This window comes from Andrena cerasifolii, chromosome 1 (assembly GCF_050908995.1).
Source record: "Andrena cerasifolii isolate SP2316 chromosome 1, iyAndCera1_principal, whole genome shotgun sequence".
Classification (NCBI taxonomy): Eukaryota; Metazoa; Arthropoda; class Insecta; order Hymenoptera; family Andrenidae; genus Andrena; species Andrena cerasifolii.
Genome location: NC_135118.1, coordinates 17,251,576 through 17,269,251, shown reverse-complemented (window position 1 = coordinate 17,269,251; position 17,676 = coordinate 17,251,576). Strand labels below are relative to the sequence as shown.

Below are 17,676 nucleotides of genomic sequence, written 5' to 3'. Positions count from 1 at the left end.
GAGCGTAGTGGTGTTAGGGGAATGAGAAGATAATCGGGTCAAGGGAGACCCGAGGGATGTAGCGTGCTTAAAGTCGCTGCTCCGCGAAAGAGCGTTGTATGTTAAAATATGAAAACGAAGGGAGCAGGGAACGAAGTCGCAGCGTCGAAATGAAAGAAATGGAATTTTGCAGAAGCGAATGTGTTCCATTGTGATTCGTGCTGGAATGGGGACGCATCGAGACAACGTTGAAAATTTAATATCACGTCGAACGAGACTTAACACGGCCACGGAAAATCACAGGCATGCGGGTGCGTTACTCAGTACCCAATAATCTCTCGCCCAGGTCAGAGGGGTAGTTTCAATACGCGCGACGACTCAATACACGTAACGCGACCCGATCGCGGCTGCCCACGAAATTAGGTGGTGCTAATTGCGAATGCCGTGTCCGAATTACATCGTGCAATCGGACGAATATTAATTTACTCTCTCGCCGATCGACACCCCCCGCCGATAATCGGTTAAATAACGCACGGTTGAGCGTTATTACATTTACAACAAAACGACTCCGCGAGCCAAACGGGAGAAAATGATAAACAGTTTGTGGACATAGATTTTACATTTTCCGCTTCGATAGCACGGCGCGTTTGAAATGTTAAAGAAGTGTATTTGGAAAATAATTGTTTCAAATAAATCGGCGGGCTTCTAAGTCTATGGGGAAACATTGTCGTTTCAGATAATTGAGAAATTTGTTGAACAGGTGATTAGTATTTCTTGCGAGGAATGGCAGGTGGTGGATAAGCAGGGAAGAATAAAATTAAAAGATTAGAAGCATTGAAGACGACAAAACAAAGTTTGTAAATATATTTCGTTTCTTGTAAAGTTTGTCTAGGAATATCGAAGATCGTGTTTCGGAATGGTTAATTCACGCGTGTTGATTAATATATACGACCTGCGGTCTCTCATCTGCGTTGCTAATAATCGATTAATGCCTAAGGAACGCTATTACCACTAACTGCGTGCGAAGCGCTCAATGAAACGCGTTACCTAGTAATCCGTCGTTACCGTTACGTCAACCTGTATATTAGAAAGCAGCCAATGAAGGTGCCATTAGCTAAGTAGTTTCAATTTAATTTCAGTGCTGAATGGTTTGCATTAATTCCAGCACAACAAGGTTATTCCTATTTATTTCTCTAAATTGCCATTTCTTTGCTCACTATTCATTTCTTTCTGTTCACTCGCAAAGAGACTTTTCTGCCCGCCTCTGATTGTTTTGGTTTTTGGATACGTTTTAGAGGCCCGAAAAATAACAAATACGTGTTTTTTTTTTTATTTTTGTCCCATTTGCATATTTAGAGAAACCACCCCTCAAAGTTCTTAAGAAGGGGTACAATATAGTTCCTATTGTTAGTTTAAAAAATATTATAACATTGTTTTGAAAAAAAACTTGATATAAATTTAACTTTCGTCATAATAACTTTTGTACCACTTCTTATGAATTCGAGGGGTGGTTTCACTCTCTAAATACGCAAACAGACCCAAATAAAAAAGAACACGTATTTGTTCTTTTTCGGGCCTCCAAAACATATCCAAAAACCAAAGCAATTAGAGGCAAACACCTAAGAACATTTCCTTGTCAGTTACTCACAATCAGTTCTTTATAAAGAATGCTGCATCCAATTGCAAGGCACCTTTGTAAGCTCTGATTTCGTTGAAATCAAATATCTATTAATTAAACATCTTCAAAAAATATTAACGCGAATCTCACGTAAATATGCATAAAGTCATACTCCGCCACGTTAAAAAATTGTGAAACTCATTAAGGGGACTAGGCAGTCGAAAAGTCGATTTTTTTATTGCGTTTTCCGAAACTACTATCTTTCCTGAATAAAGTGCCGCTTGGTTTATATTAGAATTCGCAAAATTCTCGAAGTGACAGCTAAAAAGTTCAAGCGGCAATCTACAGCGTCGCCTTTGCCTAGAATCTTTAAACGCGTTTTTCTCGAATCTTTTCTTCTCTTGGTTTTCGGCTAGTTTCGAATGAACGGAAGTTCAGATCGACTTGAAAAAAATTACAGGATGTATAAAACATGTGCCATTTCCCGCCAAACCTCTGATGTGGTCCGCAAAAATTCGTGATTTTCATAAAAAAAAATTAAAAAGTCACGGGTTCTTAGTAGCGCGCAAACAAGACCAAATTTCCAGCCACCAACTTAATAATTCTGTTTTAATTTTAGTTTGCATTGGTTCACAAGAATCGCACTTTCAAATTGGATTGCGTCACTTTTTAAGACCAATATTACCTGCAAAACCGCAGAAGAATGTTAAAATGTTTACCAGTGGATTTTTAAAGCAGATATACAATTTCATACCAACTTCTTTCCAATCTCTACGATAATAATAAACATTGGGTAAAAGGATACATGTGAATCTGCTTTCATTTTTTTACAAATACATTTAAAAAGAAAGTGTTTTTTTTCACGAAAAACGACTGCCTAGTCCCCTTACCGAGTAAATCCCTTAATTTGAACATTTCTCCATAGCGGCGAATACTGCTCCCTTCATTAGTTCGGGTTACATCTTTCCTGCAGATAAATGGGAGCCTTTTGGGGGGAGGGAGGGGTGACGTTCACAAAGACGCCAGACAAATCTAATTCCAGGAGCATTATCGAGACTATTATCGCGAGCCTTTGACGGCTAAGTGACATGTCACTATAGATACCGGTTATATTATGCAAACAGTCTTAGGAGCGCACACAACGGCGCACTATGTGATCAGAGGCAGAGTTAATACGCGGACAGGTGTGCCAGCAAACCAACCGTGCGCCAGCACTGATGTAATGTAATCAGACGGTAAACGCAGCAGCGAATGGCAAATTTGTCGAGTAATTTGCACCACTTCGAGGGGATATGGCGCGAGACAAGCTCCTGAGACATCCCTAAAACCTGTCTGAGTCGGATGAAAAAACCTAGTGCTCGATTTCGCTTCGTGTCCTGGCCCCATATCTCCGTGATTGTGAATTTTTAAATTAATCGACTCCGAGTTCCGGGTCCTGCTTCTCCACAAGTAATAATTAAAGTTCCCTCTGGTCCGGAATTGTTACTACAGTTTAGTTACTTCCTTCGTATAGGCTTCCCATAGTAAGGGAACAATTATTTCTTTGAATCGTTGGCGAAAAGTCGTGTAGAGTTTACTGCAAGGAGAAGTAAAGAAGCGGTAATTTTCATCGTTACTTTACACTTTCTCTGGGTTTTCAGTATATAATTGGAATGTAGGAATTTAGGTTGCGATGAAGTATTGGTGGTTACACTTTGTGGGAAGTGAAATTTGAGAAAATATTGTTTTGCCAACGCTTTTACGTTAAACTAGGAACTTAAGCGGATAAAACGACGAAGAATGACAAACTTTTTACGTTTACATTTATCTACTTACATAGACGTCCCGAAGGGGGTGCAAAAGGGGCAGTTCCCCCCCCCCCTGGGTTTAGAAAAGAAATCGCTTATTTTTAAAAACTGATCTTTATTATGTTTGTAATAAAAAAGTGAATATTTCCAATTTTCGGATTTAAATTTTTAATTAAATGGCCTAACAAGATGAGTTAAAAATAAAAAATATATAAAAAAAATTATGTTAAACGATTTTATTGAAAATGCAGTAAAAACTAAATTAAAATGCACAAAACTAAAAAAATAATTTTTTTCTTGTACTTCAATTTTGATGGTCGAAAATTGGAGGAAAAGTCGTTTGGATGAATTTTAAAAAAGTTATGCGATTTTAAAGAGCGTACGATTATGGCTGTGAGCCACTGTAAGTACGAACAAACATACAACAAACAGAGGATCGAAGCTGAATAAAATCGTTTAAAAAGCAAGCGGGCTACTGGTTTTATCATTACTATATTTTTCTTCACCGTCACCCCAAAGTTGCCCCCCTCCTGGAAAAAGTCTACGGACACCCTTGTCTATTTGTTTACTATCGTTGACCATAGCATTTTATTATTTACACGGAAATTAGAGGCTCGCTTCGAAAAGTGTTCGTTTCGCTCGAACAAACGCGATTAAGTTTGGTCAAAGTCGTTAGAGAACATGATCAAGAATGTGACATTTTAATACACAAGGACACTGGTATGCGAGGTTCCGCAGTAAACAAAGTTACGAGGAAAATATTTTAAAACAACGAAAGAATATTGTATAACATCACTACTTTACCTGATCCGAATGATGCTCCTCTGTCCTATTTGTTGTAACACAAGAATTTCATCTCTTAGCGACGTGGCAACGTGTTTCGTATCAATCAAACAACGAGATAAAGGGCGCGAAGCGTGACAACTTTGAATGCCGATTTTTCACGTAAAACGTCCATAAACTGTACGTCACAGGATTACAGCGGGCACTTTACTAGTTAAATAAAGGCGGTATACAATGAAAACGAATTATTAAACGCAGCACATTTACTAGAAATAATTCGGAAACCAATACCGGAGGACCAGCGACCACTGACGCGGGCACCATAACTTCACGCCCGTTATGTTTGCCCCACTGTTAGCGAACCTAGGAGAATTCGATTTTCCCGTTGGTAATAATATGTTTACGGCTTACATTGAATAAAATAGTGATTTGTTTGCGGCGTTTTTGTGCAAGCCTGAGGAAAGAAATAAATGGGCGTGTGGGAAAGAAGCTTTTAATTTCTATATTATCGTAAAATGGAAGCGAGTACGGAGCAAACACCCGTGGCCACCGAAACCGCTGCTAATAATGAACAGGAACACAATGAGGAGGGCATGGAGGAAACTGAAGATTACAGTTTCGATGGAGAGGATTATAGGCATTTCGTGCCTCGGGGTCGAGGAGGCTTTAGGTGCGTTATTGTTATTCTTAACACCCCGTACATCGGCGGTATGTATTGCGCGTCGTCGGGAACAACAGGCCCGAAAAGTAAGGTTAGGTCGCCCCCTCATGATACCTGCGTCCGACCACATAATATACTCGGCGAGAACGTTCAAACATCCCATTCCCACCAACTCCTCGCGTCTTAATATATACTCTATGGAAACGCGGCTATTCTTTATACTTACGCTCCTATACGATAAAATGATTTGCCCACAACTATTCAATACAGTGTTTCGTTGCTTTTTTTCGTGAACTGCCTTTGCGGTAACACTTTTCCATTCGCCAATGTAAATTGTTTTCTACATTTCAAGACACCGCACGCAAAAAGGTGAATAACACCTCGGGCAATATTCATCGTGTTTCTTGAAAGTGAGGATTGATTTCTCGTACAATAATTGCTGCGCTCGTGCGTACGTTTCTCATTTGAATTTAAAGTCAGAAAAAATGCGTCCACACTTGGGTAAATCATTCAGACGTATGGTTCGTGAAGTACAGAGTCAGGACATGCAGTAATAATTGAAAGGGTCGTGGCAGAGGTGGGTTTGATTTTCCCATGAGAGGTGGGCCTCCAAGATTTAGAGGAAGAGGATTTGGACCTAGAGGACCGATGTTTCGAGGGGCGAATAACGGATTTCCATTCGAGGGACCTCCCAGGCCGAACTGTCCGCCGGGTCCAGCCGGGCCACGCTTTAGAGGACCGCCGCCGTTTGATCCTAGCTGGGGACCTATGGGGCCACCGAATCTGATGGGACCGCCGAACCTGATGGGACCTCCAGGAATGGTAATTGCTCTCTGCGTTTAAATCTGCCCCCTCGAGTTTCTTCCGATAAAGTTGATTAAGCATAATCTAACTTTATATGCAATCAGCCACCGCCACACATGATGAATGGCCCCATTGGGACAGGTCCGGGACCGTACGGACCACCTCCTGGAATGGGACCACCAAATATGAATAACGTAAATTTCGATTTACAGAAAGCTAGTCAACTTTATAGGTATCGAGATATGAAAATGGGGAATGTTTTTATAGATTCCAGGTCAGCAGCAGCCCCCACAGCAACAGGCGCAACAGCAAGCAAACATTCCAGGCTTAGATCTCAATGGAGAGGTATGGGTAGAAACCAAAACTCCGGACGGCAAGTCGTATTACTATAATATACGTACGAGAGAAACTACATGGACGAAACCAGAGGGACCAAATGTGAAAGTCATGGTGCAAGACCAGGTGTGTCAAATTCTTTTATAATCTATTACCCAGACGTACTCTATACACTTAATTCTATTGAGAATTCTAATTGTTTTACAGTTAGAGCAATTGGTACACGGGGCATCTAAACAAGCAGCCCCCTCCAGCAACTCCGCATCCACGACTACCGCACCGACCCAAATTAATGAAAATAGAGTTTCTCAAGGGGGCGAACAGCCCTCTACAAATAACGCGGATGCTATTAACCAGCTAAGCACTGCTCCTCCTGGTACAGGTCCACCTCCCACACTTGGTGAAGTGCCAGACATTAACACGCAACCACCTGACACGACACAAGCAAACGGTACTAAAAAACCACCTTAATATTCGTCTGCGAAATCGAATTGTGAAAAGCCCTTTAATATTATAATTGGCATTTAGGCACAGCGCCGGTGACTGTTACTAGCACTCCAACTATGAATACACCAGCGGTAAACACAAACATGATGCAACCACCTCCTAATATGATACCTATGCAACACAGGATGCCAAATCAATTTGGTGGTCCAATTACAACACAATTTGGGGCAGCACCTTTCGGTATGCCACCACCAGGTTTTCAACCGTTTGGAGGCTACGGACCACCTCAGGGAAATTGGGGTAATATAACTTATACCTGAGCTGTATAGAACGTAGTTCTTTAACCCTTTCGTTACGGTAGTCCGCTCCGCTGGAGTGACGCCACTGAACGGGGCACCGCGTCGCAAAGTATGCACGTCGGTAATCTTCGGTGTTCGTAGGTCGTCGCATGGGTGTCGACTATAGTCGGTACCCGTACACACAGGTCGTCGCATGGATGTCGACTATAGTAACGAAAGGGTTAATTAATAACCTGATTCCATTATTTAAAAATATATGTATCTTGCACTAGGTATGCCACAAATGCCACATGGAGTAATGACACCACAAGCTCCAGCAGAGGACCCTGCCATATTAGCACAACTTGATCAGGAGCTAGTAGCATCTGCTATGGTGTGGACAGAGCATCGCGCCCCAGACGGTCGGTTGTACTATTACAATAGCAAAGCTGGGGAATCTGTCTGGGAGAAGCCACAGGCTTTAAAAGATTTTGAAAGTATGTTATTTATTATAACACAAATTTCTAAGCAGGTTTCGATGCAAAACGATTTTCTTATAATTGAATGCCTTACTAGATGCAAAGTTAGCGTTGCGGCAAAAGGCCGAAGAAGCAGCTGCCAATTCTGCGAATGCCGCTGCAGTTAATACGGCTGTCCCTAATAACGCTGTTATCACCGAACCCGTAAAACAGGAAAAACCGCAGGAAAGTAATCTCGAAACCAAAGATAGCGTAAAGGAGGCGGACACTAACAAGCTAAAGAAAGAAGAAGCGGCACCTAAGGAAGCTGCTAAACCTCAAGATAAGTCTAGGCCAATCTCGAGCACACCGGTACCTGGAACTCCCTGGTATACCTTTTAACATTAATCTACTGCACTCGCGTCGCTTGCGCGAAACGTAAATTCGAACTTCTTATTAGGTGCGTCGTTTGGACGGGCGATGGACGCGTATTCTTCTATAATCCTTCCTCGCGCATTTCGGTCTGGGAGAGACCGGACGATCTCATTGGCCGCCAGGATGTCGACAAGATGGTGTCCACTCCGCCGGACGCGGTAGTAGCTACTAAAACCACCCGTCAGTCGGATACGAGCGAAAGCAGTGACGATGATCAGCCAACACCAGCGAAGAAAATGAAACAGGAAGACACAAAAAGTAAATACCATTCAGGTTTTAATATTTATGCGTCGTGTTGAGAAATTTATATTATTGCGTCTCTCTTAGATGCGGCGCCAAAAGAAGAAGAAGAGAAGGAAAACAAGAAAACCATCGACATCGGTAAAGAAGCTGCGATAGAGGCGGAAGTGCGGGCAGCTAGGGAGAGGGCAATCGTTCCACTGGAGACACGGATTAAATCGTTTAGGGACATGCTTGCAGAGAAAGATGTAAAGATTCCTGATGGTTTCAATATAATTCAACATACGCAACTAACGTAACACTGGATAACGTTTTTTGCGATTTTTCTAGGTTTCCGCGTTTAGTACTTGGGAAAAGGAGCTTCATAAAATAGTGTTCGATCCCCGTTACCTACTCTTGACGTCCAAGGAAAGGAAACAAGTGTTCGAGAAGTACGTGAAGGAGAGGGCCGAAGAGGAGAGGAGGGAAAAGAGGAACAAAATGAAGGAACGAAAGGAACAATTCCAGAAACTGTTAGAGGAAGCTGGTCTGCATGGAAAGTACGTAGAAATTTGTCAAGCTTACGTTGAACTTTCCGAAATAACCTCCATTATTTAATTTATTTTATCACGATTTGATGTTTTTTTACACAGATCATCGTTTAGTGATTTTGCTCAAAAACATGGGCGTGATGAACGTTTTAAGAATGTAGAAAAGATGCGCGAACGGGAGAGCCTTTTCAACGAATATCTGCTGGAAGTGCGGAAAAAGGAAAAAGAGGAGAAAACAGCAAAACGAGAACAGGTATTTTTATTTTATTAACACTGTTGATTTCGTTGCAATGCTGATATTACTTTTCAGGAATTCGTGCTATACTATAAGAATTGAAAGATTTATGAATACTTTAGATATTCAATACCATAAGTAAGAAAAGATATCCTAAAAATATGTTACCTTATTCGCGCGATAAAAAGTATACCAAATTTTTTAGAGATATTCGAGAATCAAGGTACCCTTTTTCATTAACTTCTATAATCAATCTCAGACTGTAGAATATTATTATGCGTATTTTCAAATTGACTACAATACTTCAGAAATGCAAATTTTCTGTTCAGAATGAATTTGTACGATTATGTCACTTTGTCGGCTACTTCATCACGGATGTTCCGTTGATTATTTGGTACCTCGATTCTCTCCGTGTATTAAAATATCATAAAACGGAAGTTCTTTTCGGATATAACCATCAAGCCTATCCCTTTTCCACACCAGACCTCATTAAGGTGCTCATACACGCATCGTTCATTCTGTTCGAAGAGATCATATAGTACATTACTAAGAATATATATCAACTGAAATATAGACATAGCATATACTGCATTCGGGATAAGTTACGTGAAAGGTGAATGAACCTTTGTTCAGCGCCCACTTGTATGTGAACAAAATTTATAATTTTGTACTGTCTTCCGAAAGAGATAATTTATATATGCTATGGTTGAGTGATATTTTTACAATGTGCGATGATATAAGAAATGAGTAATAAGTACGCAAAAAAACGCTCTATTGTTAAATAAGACAGGATAACATTTAATGAATTTACATTTTCAGCGATAATTAAAGATTCTTTCAGGTTCTATAGGTATGTTAACTATTTTGTTCCACTTGTAAAGATTTATCTTATATGAATTCCTAAAATTAACGGCTGAAGAACACATACCAGGAGAAGTTTCTCTAATAATTCTCTACTCCAGTAGATTTTCTCGATAGACAAAAGTTTTGTAGCTGTAAGATGGGAGATGTAGAGAATAAAATCTTAGTATGTGACGGTTCCTTATGTACTTATGTGTTCTGAACTCTCCACTTCAGTCAGGAGGCAGGCAGGACAGGTTCCGTATGTGGAGTGGCTTGGTTCTGAAGCTGGTTGGTGGCATGGATGATGTCATCTACCATCCCCACCTACACTGCGTGGCACAGTTGGCACACCCTCGCGCGCCGCATTCTTTACTCCAAAGCAGAGTCATGAGAATGAACGAACTCGGTATTTGTATATTACTCGTAATCCTCGTTACTTCAAAAGATTAACTTTTCCCCAAGATCAAAACCAATTTCAATGGAATTGATTGCATTCTATAATCAGTAAAAAGTGGGGCGAAGGAACCCTCAGTGGTAGCATCAATTCCAAACATATTTGCAGATCTTATTCTGTTCCTTGGAGATAAAGAACCGTTATTCGCTTTGAGAGAGACAAAAAGCTACCCATTCATTTAATGATCAATGTATCAACATAAGAACAAATTAATTCTTCTTATGTATTCTTTTGTATCGAATATAGCTCTATCAATTTTATAACTACCTGTATTTACGTATCTACGATAATTTCGGATGCATGAGTAATAAATTCACTGGCCGGTAACAGGGAAAAGTTCAAATGTGGTGCTCTTTTGCTTTTCGTGACAAGGAATGATTCCATTTTAGCAATTGTTCTTATGTCAATACATGGCACATCGAAATTTCAATAAAAATTCGAGATTCCTATTTATGTATAAAATTGATAAAGTGCATTTCAATTGGTGTATAGATATTTCCTTTTTACTATTTTTTTTTTTTGTTTGCATTATCATTATCAGAATATAAATATCTTTACTTGGCATGAGACGTAATAAAGGATCGAACTCTAAAGAAGCCTTTAGTAAAGAGAAAAGAATATATTTGAAGCAACAAGATGAGTATGTTGAAATAGTAGAATGAGTGTGCTTTTATGAAATTTGGTTTGTATCCTTCAGAGAACCTTGACTGCTTTTGTCTTAAGAGTAATAGAAGTGGACTTTGCAATGATTGCGATTGGATGAAAATCAAAAGGTGGCACAAGTTTCTTAGTACCTGAAAACTATATAGGATCAGGATCCGAGTAATAACTATAATGGCAAATTCAAGACCAAAATGTGCCAGCAACTCTGAACTCGAATCGTCTTTTCATTCCGAAATGAAGATGTATCAAGTCTACAACAAATTGTCATTACTATGTTGAGACTGTAGGTCGTTCACAAATTACGTAATGGGAATTTAAAGATATATTGAGTATAATCTGCTATTAGTTGCTATTTCAATAACATAAAATAAAGGCGCCAGAAACATAGAGAATATTAAGAGATCAAAGAAATGTGTAACTGTAAGCTGAAGTCCGTTCTATAGTGTAATCTAATACGTTGATTGAAACCGTTTGGGATTCTATTAATAGAAACTTCTAAAGATTCCACTAAAGTTTAATTTTAAGATTCTTCGGTTTTTATTTCTTACAAGTTTTGTTATACCACATTCACATTACACATAATCATCGTAGTATACTTTATAGCAATGATGAAAGCATAGATTTGTAATCTATTGGAAAGGTACTATACAAAAGATAGTTAAGAAAAGTTAAACCTCGTTTCGTAATTTGAACGGCTGAAATCTTTTTGATATTTTCAAAATCTCGTCACGATGTACTAACGACTGTTTTCTTTTCAGCAAGGGCAGCAGATAATAATTTATCCATTTTATACTCCGTCTCATCATTAAATAATGGCTCGTATTCTTTTCTATCTCTTCTATTATTATTTGCTATTCGCTGATTCTTGTATCCTCCGACATGCTAAGTGTTTAATGATGACTCGGTTGGCAATAATCATTTTTTGCAGCTATAATGAGTATAATTTTTTTCAGCAAAACTGACCAGCTTATTTCATTAAAAATTCCAACAAGTAGAGCCCTTAACGTTGTGATACCTCCTGACACGAACGAATGACTATTTCTTCTACCTCTAACGAAATGTAGTTTGAAAACCAATAAAAAGGTTTGCAAGTTGAAATAGTTTGATCCACATTACAAGTCATTAATTTTATACGTTTATATACCTACTATACATATATATATATACATATACGATATATACATTATTGTCAAAGTGATTGTAATGTGGCTGAACGTGTAATCATTGGTTGGAAATATTAAGCGTGCATGATTAAAACTGAGACAAGCAAAAGATAAAGAAAAGATTCGATTTTAAGGCAGAAATTGTATAAATAGAGTGTAAGCAAAAGCTAATTGTCTTTCAACAATGAAAACTCTTATGATAAATGCGTTTCAGGTGAAAAAGGAATTCATAGCGATGCTACGTGAACACAAAGACATCGACAGACATTCGCATTGGAGCGATTGTAAGAAAAAATTGGAATCAGATTGGAGGTACAGAGTGGTAGAGTCCGCAAGCACGCGCGAAGATTGGTTTAGGGATTACATTCGTATGCTAAAGGAGGAGAGGAAGAAGGAGAAGGAAAAAGACAAAGACCACCGGCACAGGGAGAAGGATCATCACAAGTCGGAGAAGAAGGATAGGGACAGGAAGGATGTTGATAAATACAAGGAAAAATCGTCGAAGGATCGGGTTGACAAGGATAGCTCGAAGGACAAGAAACAGCGAAGAAGTGACGCGCCGGCGGAAGAAAATGGCAAAGATAAGAAAGAGTCGACGGTAGAGAAAGAGAGTGGCGAAATCGAGGATAACGATGATAAGCCAGCTAAGAAAGAGAATGACGTAAGTATCCCCATTATTCGGTTAATTAACATTAATTTCCTGGCAAATTGTCCGATTCACATAACGTTTCTTCACCAAGAAGGAGGATGCGGAAGATCAGTCCGATTCAGAAGAAGATCGTGAGAAACAGAAACGTGAACGTGAACGAAGAGCGGAAGCGAGCCTTCGTGAACGGGAGAGAGAAGTCCAAAGAACTCTCGCTACTCATCTTCGCGATAGAGATAAGGAAAGGCAGCATCATCGTCACACAGAGGCAGTGCAGCATTTCAGCGCTCTTCTTGCCGACTTAGTATGTATCCCGTGTACACAATTCATCGCGGATGGTTGGAATTTCAAACATAGTCAGTTCGTTTAATTAACCTAACTCACGTGTGTAGGTAAGGAACGGTGACTTAGCATGGCGAGAAGCAAAACGGCAGTTGAGAAAAGATCACAGATGGGAATTAGCGGAGAGCTTAGACCGCGAGGAAAAGGAAAGGCTATTTAACGAACACATAGAGCAGCTGAGTCGTAAAAAACGTGACAAATTTCGAGAACTCCTCGACGAAGTAGGAGCATCCACTGAACTCACTGCATCGTGGAGAGATATAAAAAAATTATTAAAAGACGATCCTAGATATCTCAAGTTCTCTTCCAGCGATCGGGTGCGTAACATTTTAATCACGTATAACCGGCCAGCTGAGGATAATCATTGTTTTAACAGCTCACTATATTTATCTTTCTTGCTCCACAGAAATGTGAGAAGGAATTCAAAGAGTACATTAAAGACAAACTTGTTGCGGCTAAAGCTGATTTTAGAGAACTTCTGCAAGTACGTTAAAAATATATTAAGACTCTTCGTTTGTATTGCATGGGTCAGGGGTGTTAGCCGCTTCTAAATGTGTAGTTCAATATTGATTTCAGGAGACGAAACTCATTACCGATAAAACATATAAAAAAGTGCAAGAGAACAGTGCACATTTACCAGAGATCGAAGAAATTTTAAGGAAGGATCGAAGATTTCTTGTGCTGGAAGCAGCAGCCGCTGAACGAACTCGTTTGTTAATGGGATATTTGGAGGAACTGGCGCGTAGGGGCCCACCGCCGCCGCCTACTGCCTCAGAGCCGTCTAGAAGACCAACTACAAAGTAATTATTGCCTCCAACCAACGGAGGACCATATCAGTACGCGTTTGAACTTACGGAATCTATTTTTTGTTTTAGCTAACGAGGCCCGTCATCAAAGCATGGTATACATATGGTGTCCAAATAACAAATCAGTGATTGAATTTATAGCTGTAGTTGAATTGAAGTACTTTACACACGAGATGATTATCGCCTGTAATTATAGGATTCAATAAAACTAACGCCAATTCCACACAGCTAAAAGTGTGTGTGTGTGTCATACTGTAAAGATGCCATAGTGTAAGCATATCATTAATTTGTTGGATTACGTTAAATAGATACACTACTTACAAAAACGAGTTACTAGCAATATTATATAGCGATAGCATAAACTACGTATTTTATACATATTTTATCCAGGTTTGTTACATAAGCACCCCATCATACGAATATTTTGTATACAAATTACACGAAAATCGTGACAATGAGTTACGCTCTCGAAATAGTTTAAAAGCATGTGAAGTGAATTTCTGTAAATCGACGTTAAATTGAATGTTTTGAAAACTTATTTCTTGTATCTGAAAAAAAAGAAGCATAATGTACGACAATCATGCACGATACTTTTTACGGAGCATTCAGACCGGAAGTTGTGTTTTGAATTTTAAAATTGCTTCCCTCGTGCAGCTCTATTGGACAATGAAACGTAAGTATCTTACAAAATATTCTTATTTAAAATATACATTTTCGTAAGTGTTAGAAAGAGTACGTATGTGTAGAACAGATCGATATGTCAGTTGCGGTAAATTACTTAAAATTTATGTACGTGGCATTTTTACGGTACAGAATTTCTAATCCGATGCAAATGAATGCGATAGGAAAATCTATTTTACCCAATAAATCGTTATTAAAAATCGCGACATTTACATATAATTCCCAACAATCTTTAATTAGGTACATTTTATTTCTAATGCTTTGTACCATTTCATTGCAGAACAGATTTTCATGCTAAGCAATCAAGAATTGAATCTTGGTAGATGTGATCTCGTATAAAAAAATAAGAATGATTGGAGATTGCATAAGTACCATAGTTAGTAACTTGTGTATTTTATTTCATACCAATAATTATTAAGGCTTTCATTTGATGCGATTATTTTCACCCAAATTACAATATACATATGTATAATGTACATAACAAATGTAATAAAGTCTGAGCACATTGTAACATTATGAGGAAACTGAATTTACTCGAAACAAGGAAGAAATGAGTCACAACATAATCTTGTTTGAAACAACAATTTGATGCAGCTGTAAATAGGTATATCCAGCAGATATATGCTATGTATACTTTCGTTAATGCGGCCTGCAAAGTTAAATAAATAAAACTTGAACTTGTAGCAAGATGCTACGAAGTATATTCCACACTTGATACTTTGCTGCGTGTGGAATTTCACATTCGAGAATTTCGAAAGCATTTTACCATTTTTTATTTTCGTACTGTATTTTAGGGTGTTGAAATTTGATCTTTTAATTTGTACTCTCCCCGCCCCCAACTCCATACTTGGGAAAAATTTGCTCCGCCAACCCCGGTTTTCATTTAAATCTATTCACTAAATTATTTACAAATGGATCTATCAAAGAAGGGCGTCCGGAGACTCTTTATCCGGGGGAGGGAGGGGGTAGAGTTACTTGCGGATGATGGTTAAGAAAACTATACCCCTCTTGCTTTTTTAACCCATTTTCTAGTGCCAATTTAATTACAAATTTAAAACCGAAATTTAAAAATATTCCCTTTTTTAGTATAAACTTAATAAAGATCAGTTTTGAAAAAAGCAATTTTTTAAAAATCCAAGGAGGCAACTGCCCCTTTTGTACCCCCCCCCCCCCCCTCCGGACGCCCATGCTATCAAAATCTTTTTATCTACATTAATTTACCTGATCTTGATATTCATAAACATTTATTCGAATAACTCACTTCTGTGAAGCTGTATCAGTAACTTCAACGCCAGTCGTGTCGCGCGGTGATTTCAACGCCAGAACCAGCGGAGACTTAAACGCTCGCATAGAGCATGTCTCACTGTACTATGAACACGCATGCCACGTAAGTAGGTAACTCGTTTTATTCGTCCAAATAAACATTTCAATTACAATAAAACACACAATTTGCCTAATTGCAATTGGACAAGAATATTTAAAGTTTTTAAAAAAATTTGTCAATCTTTCTCCGCAGAAAATTCGTATTAAATCTTAATATATAAAGCAAAAAGTATTCGTGTGTTTGTTTGTCGCCTAACAACTTTTGAACGGTAAACTCTGATCACGAAATCTGTCCCAGCTCATTATGCCTAGCTAATCCAGACGAATGCGACTATTTTCACTAAAAAAATCATTTTATTTATAAAATCAGAATCTAAATTTCTGGCGAAGCCGAGTAGTAAAGCTAGTATATTATAATCGTTCCTTTCGTTTTCAGCGTAAAGTATTATATGCACCAAAAAAAAAAATCGAAGAAACTCAAGAAAATGTGCAAGTCGATGAAAAGATTGCAGATCCTCGAATTCTATTTGCTCAAACCTGATACCGCTGTGCCTACCTACGTTGCATAATTGCCATCGGATTACACGGGCGCGTGGGTGGCTAAGATATCTCCAAGATGTGGGAACATTATTCCGCGTGTTCGTAACGTTGTCACGAAACAAAATACCGTACACGAATCTGTATTGTATATCTTTGTCGTTACCGTTAGAATCGGGCCCGGCACGCTGCACTTCCTGCTTGCTCGCTGAGAATACAAATTGGCAACTCGACGCGGTGACTGCCTCGTAACCGAATCTTACTTCCAGAATTTTACGTAAGCAGGAGATAAACGACAGTCTTATACAGGAAGAAAATTATATTTCTCTAAAATGAGTAAGATATTAAGAGACACGTCCCTATATCAGCAACCACGTCACTTTCATCGAGCAACTATATTCGTTTCATTTTTCTCTTTTAGGGGCATGGCAACAGGGACCGGTCTAGGGGCGGGCGCAAGCAGGGCAACTGCTCAGAGTGGCAAATTGGTGGAAACAGAAGATTATAATCAATAAGAACCAATGAAGAAGTAAAACTTTTTGAAAATGCAGGTAATGCATTTTTGAATTTAGTGTCGACCTTATAAATTGTTTTTAATGGGGGACCCCACCCTGAAGCCACTAACAAAAGACAAAGTTAGGATTTCTTTTGTCCGTACAAAGAAAAATATAGGGCCTGGCTTTTTTTAATATAATTTTAGAGCAATCTTTATTTTGCTAGAAATTTTGAGTTTATGAAGAAGTGTACAAAGTGGCTTCCCGGAGCACTGGAAAAAGCTGGCCCACACTTCCGGGAATGACTGGATCATCTGAGAAGGAACTAGAAAAGAGATATATAAACAGGAATATATTATCTTTGACCTAGCGTAGGATTTTCTAAAAATTCGAATTATTTTGGAAATTTAAAACAGTTTGAAGAATTGACTTCAATTTCTAACATAAAACTTTGCACTGAAACGCTTGCAAAAAATCGAATAATTGAAATATTAAAAAAATCCTACGCTAAGTTAATATATTCCTGTTTATATATATTTTTTGTAGTTCCTTAGATGATTCAGTCATTCCCGGGAGTGTGGGTCAGTTTTTTGCAGTGCTCCGGGAAGCCATTTCGTTCAATTTTTCATAAAAACAATTTTTTTTAGCAAAATAAAAATTGCTTTAAAACTATATAAAAAATCCAAGCCCTAAATTTTTATTTATATTAAATCACCCATATAATAACTATTATACTCAATGGCGCTCCCAGAGGGGGGGGGGGAGGGCTGGCACCCCCAAAGAAGAGGCGTTGTAAAAAGAAAAGAAAACTGGATTTTATTCTTTAAATACATTTTTATAGTCACCTAGAAATTTTTATTGAACTTACATTAATAATATTTTTATCCGTTCAACTCTGCTCCCCCCAAAATTAAATCCTGAGTGCGCCACTGATTATAGTACTTAGGTTTTGTTTATTCGACGAAACAATCTACAAAAAATTTCTGTCACTGTCAAAAATTATATTTTAAAATAATGATTTATAATTAAATAAAATAAAGGGCGACAAACATCATTCATTTCTGCCCAGAGCGACGGAAGAGCTAGGTCGGGCCTTGCACAACAAGGTCGGATCGCAGCAGGTTGAAAGGTAT

The 17,676-nt window shown here is 38.6% G+C and overlaps 1 protein-coding gene across 5 annotated transcripts; it reads left to right on the top strand.

The window, feature by feature from the left end:
* The first annotated feature begins 4,552 nt into the window (after positions 1-4,552).
* On the top strand, positions 4,553-14,070 carry LOC143367981 (transcription elongation regulator 1). 5 transcript variants are annotated; one of them, XR_013085121.1, is made up of 19 exons: positions 4,553-4,837; positions 5,404-5,650; positions 5,737-5,826; positions 5,900-6,094; positions 6,176-6,419; positions 6,497-6,715; positions 6,987-7,190; positions 7,270-7,540; positions 7,612-7,844; positions 7,914-8,074; positions 8,157-8,365; positions 8,459-8,609; positions 11,929-12,375; positions 12,455-12,664; positions 12,753-13,019; positions 13,109-13,186; positions 13,279-13,502; positions 13,578-13,778; positions 13,899-14,070. XR_013085121.1 is itself a non-coding variant. In XM_076810283.1 (18 exons), exons 1-18 carry the CDS (start codon positions 4,683-4,685, stop codon positions 13,579-13,581), a joined length of 3,606 nt encoding a protein of 1,201 aa, XP_076666398.1. In that variant the 5' UTR covers positions 4,553-4,682; the 3' UTR covers positions 13,582-14,070. The 5 variants fall into 5 exon arrangements, 4 of the variants coding, with proteins under 4 accessions (XP_076666398.1, XP_076666390.1, XP_076666406.1 ...); XM_076810283.1 differs by having other exon boundaries at positions 12,458-12,664; positions 13,578-14,070; XM_076810275.1 differs by having other exon boundaries at positions 13,578-14,070.
* Positions 14,071-17,676: the final 3,606 nt, after the last annotated feature.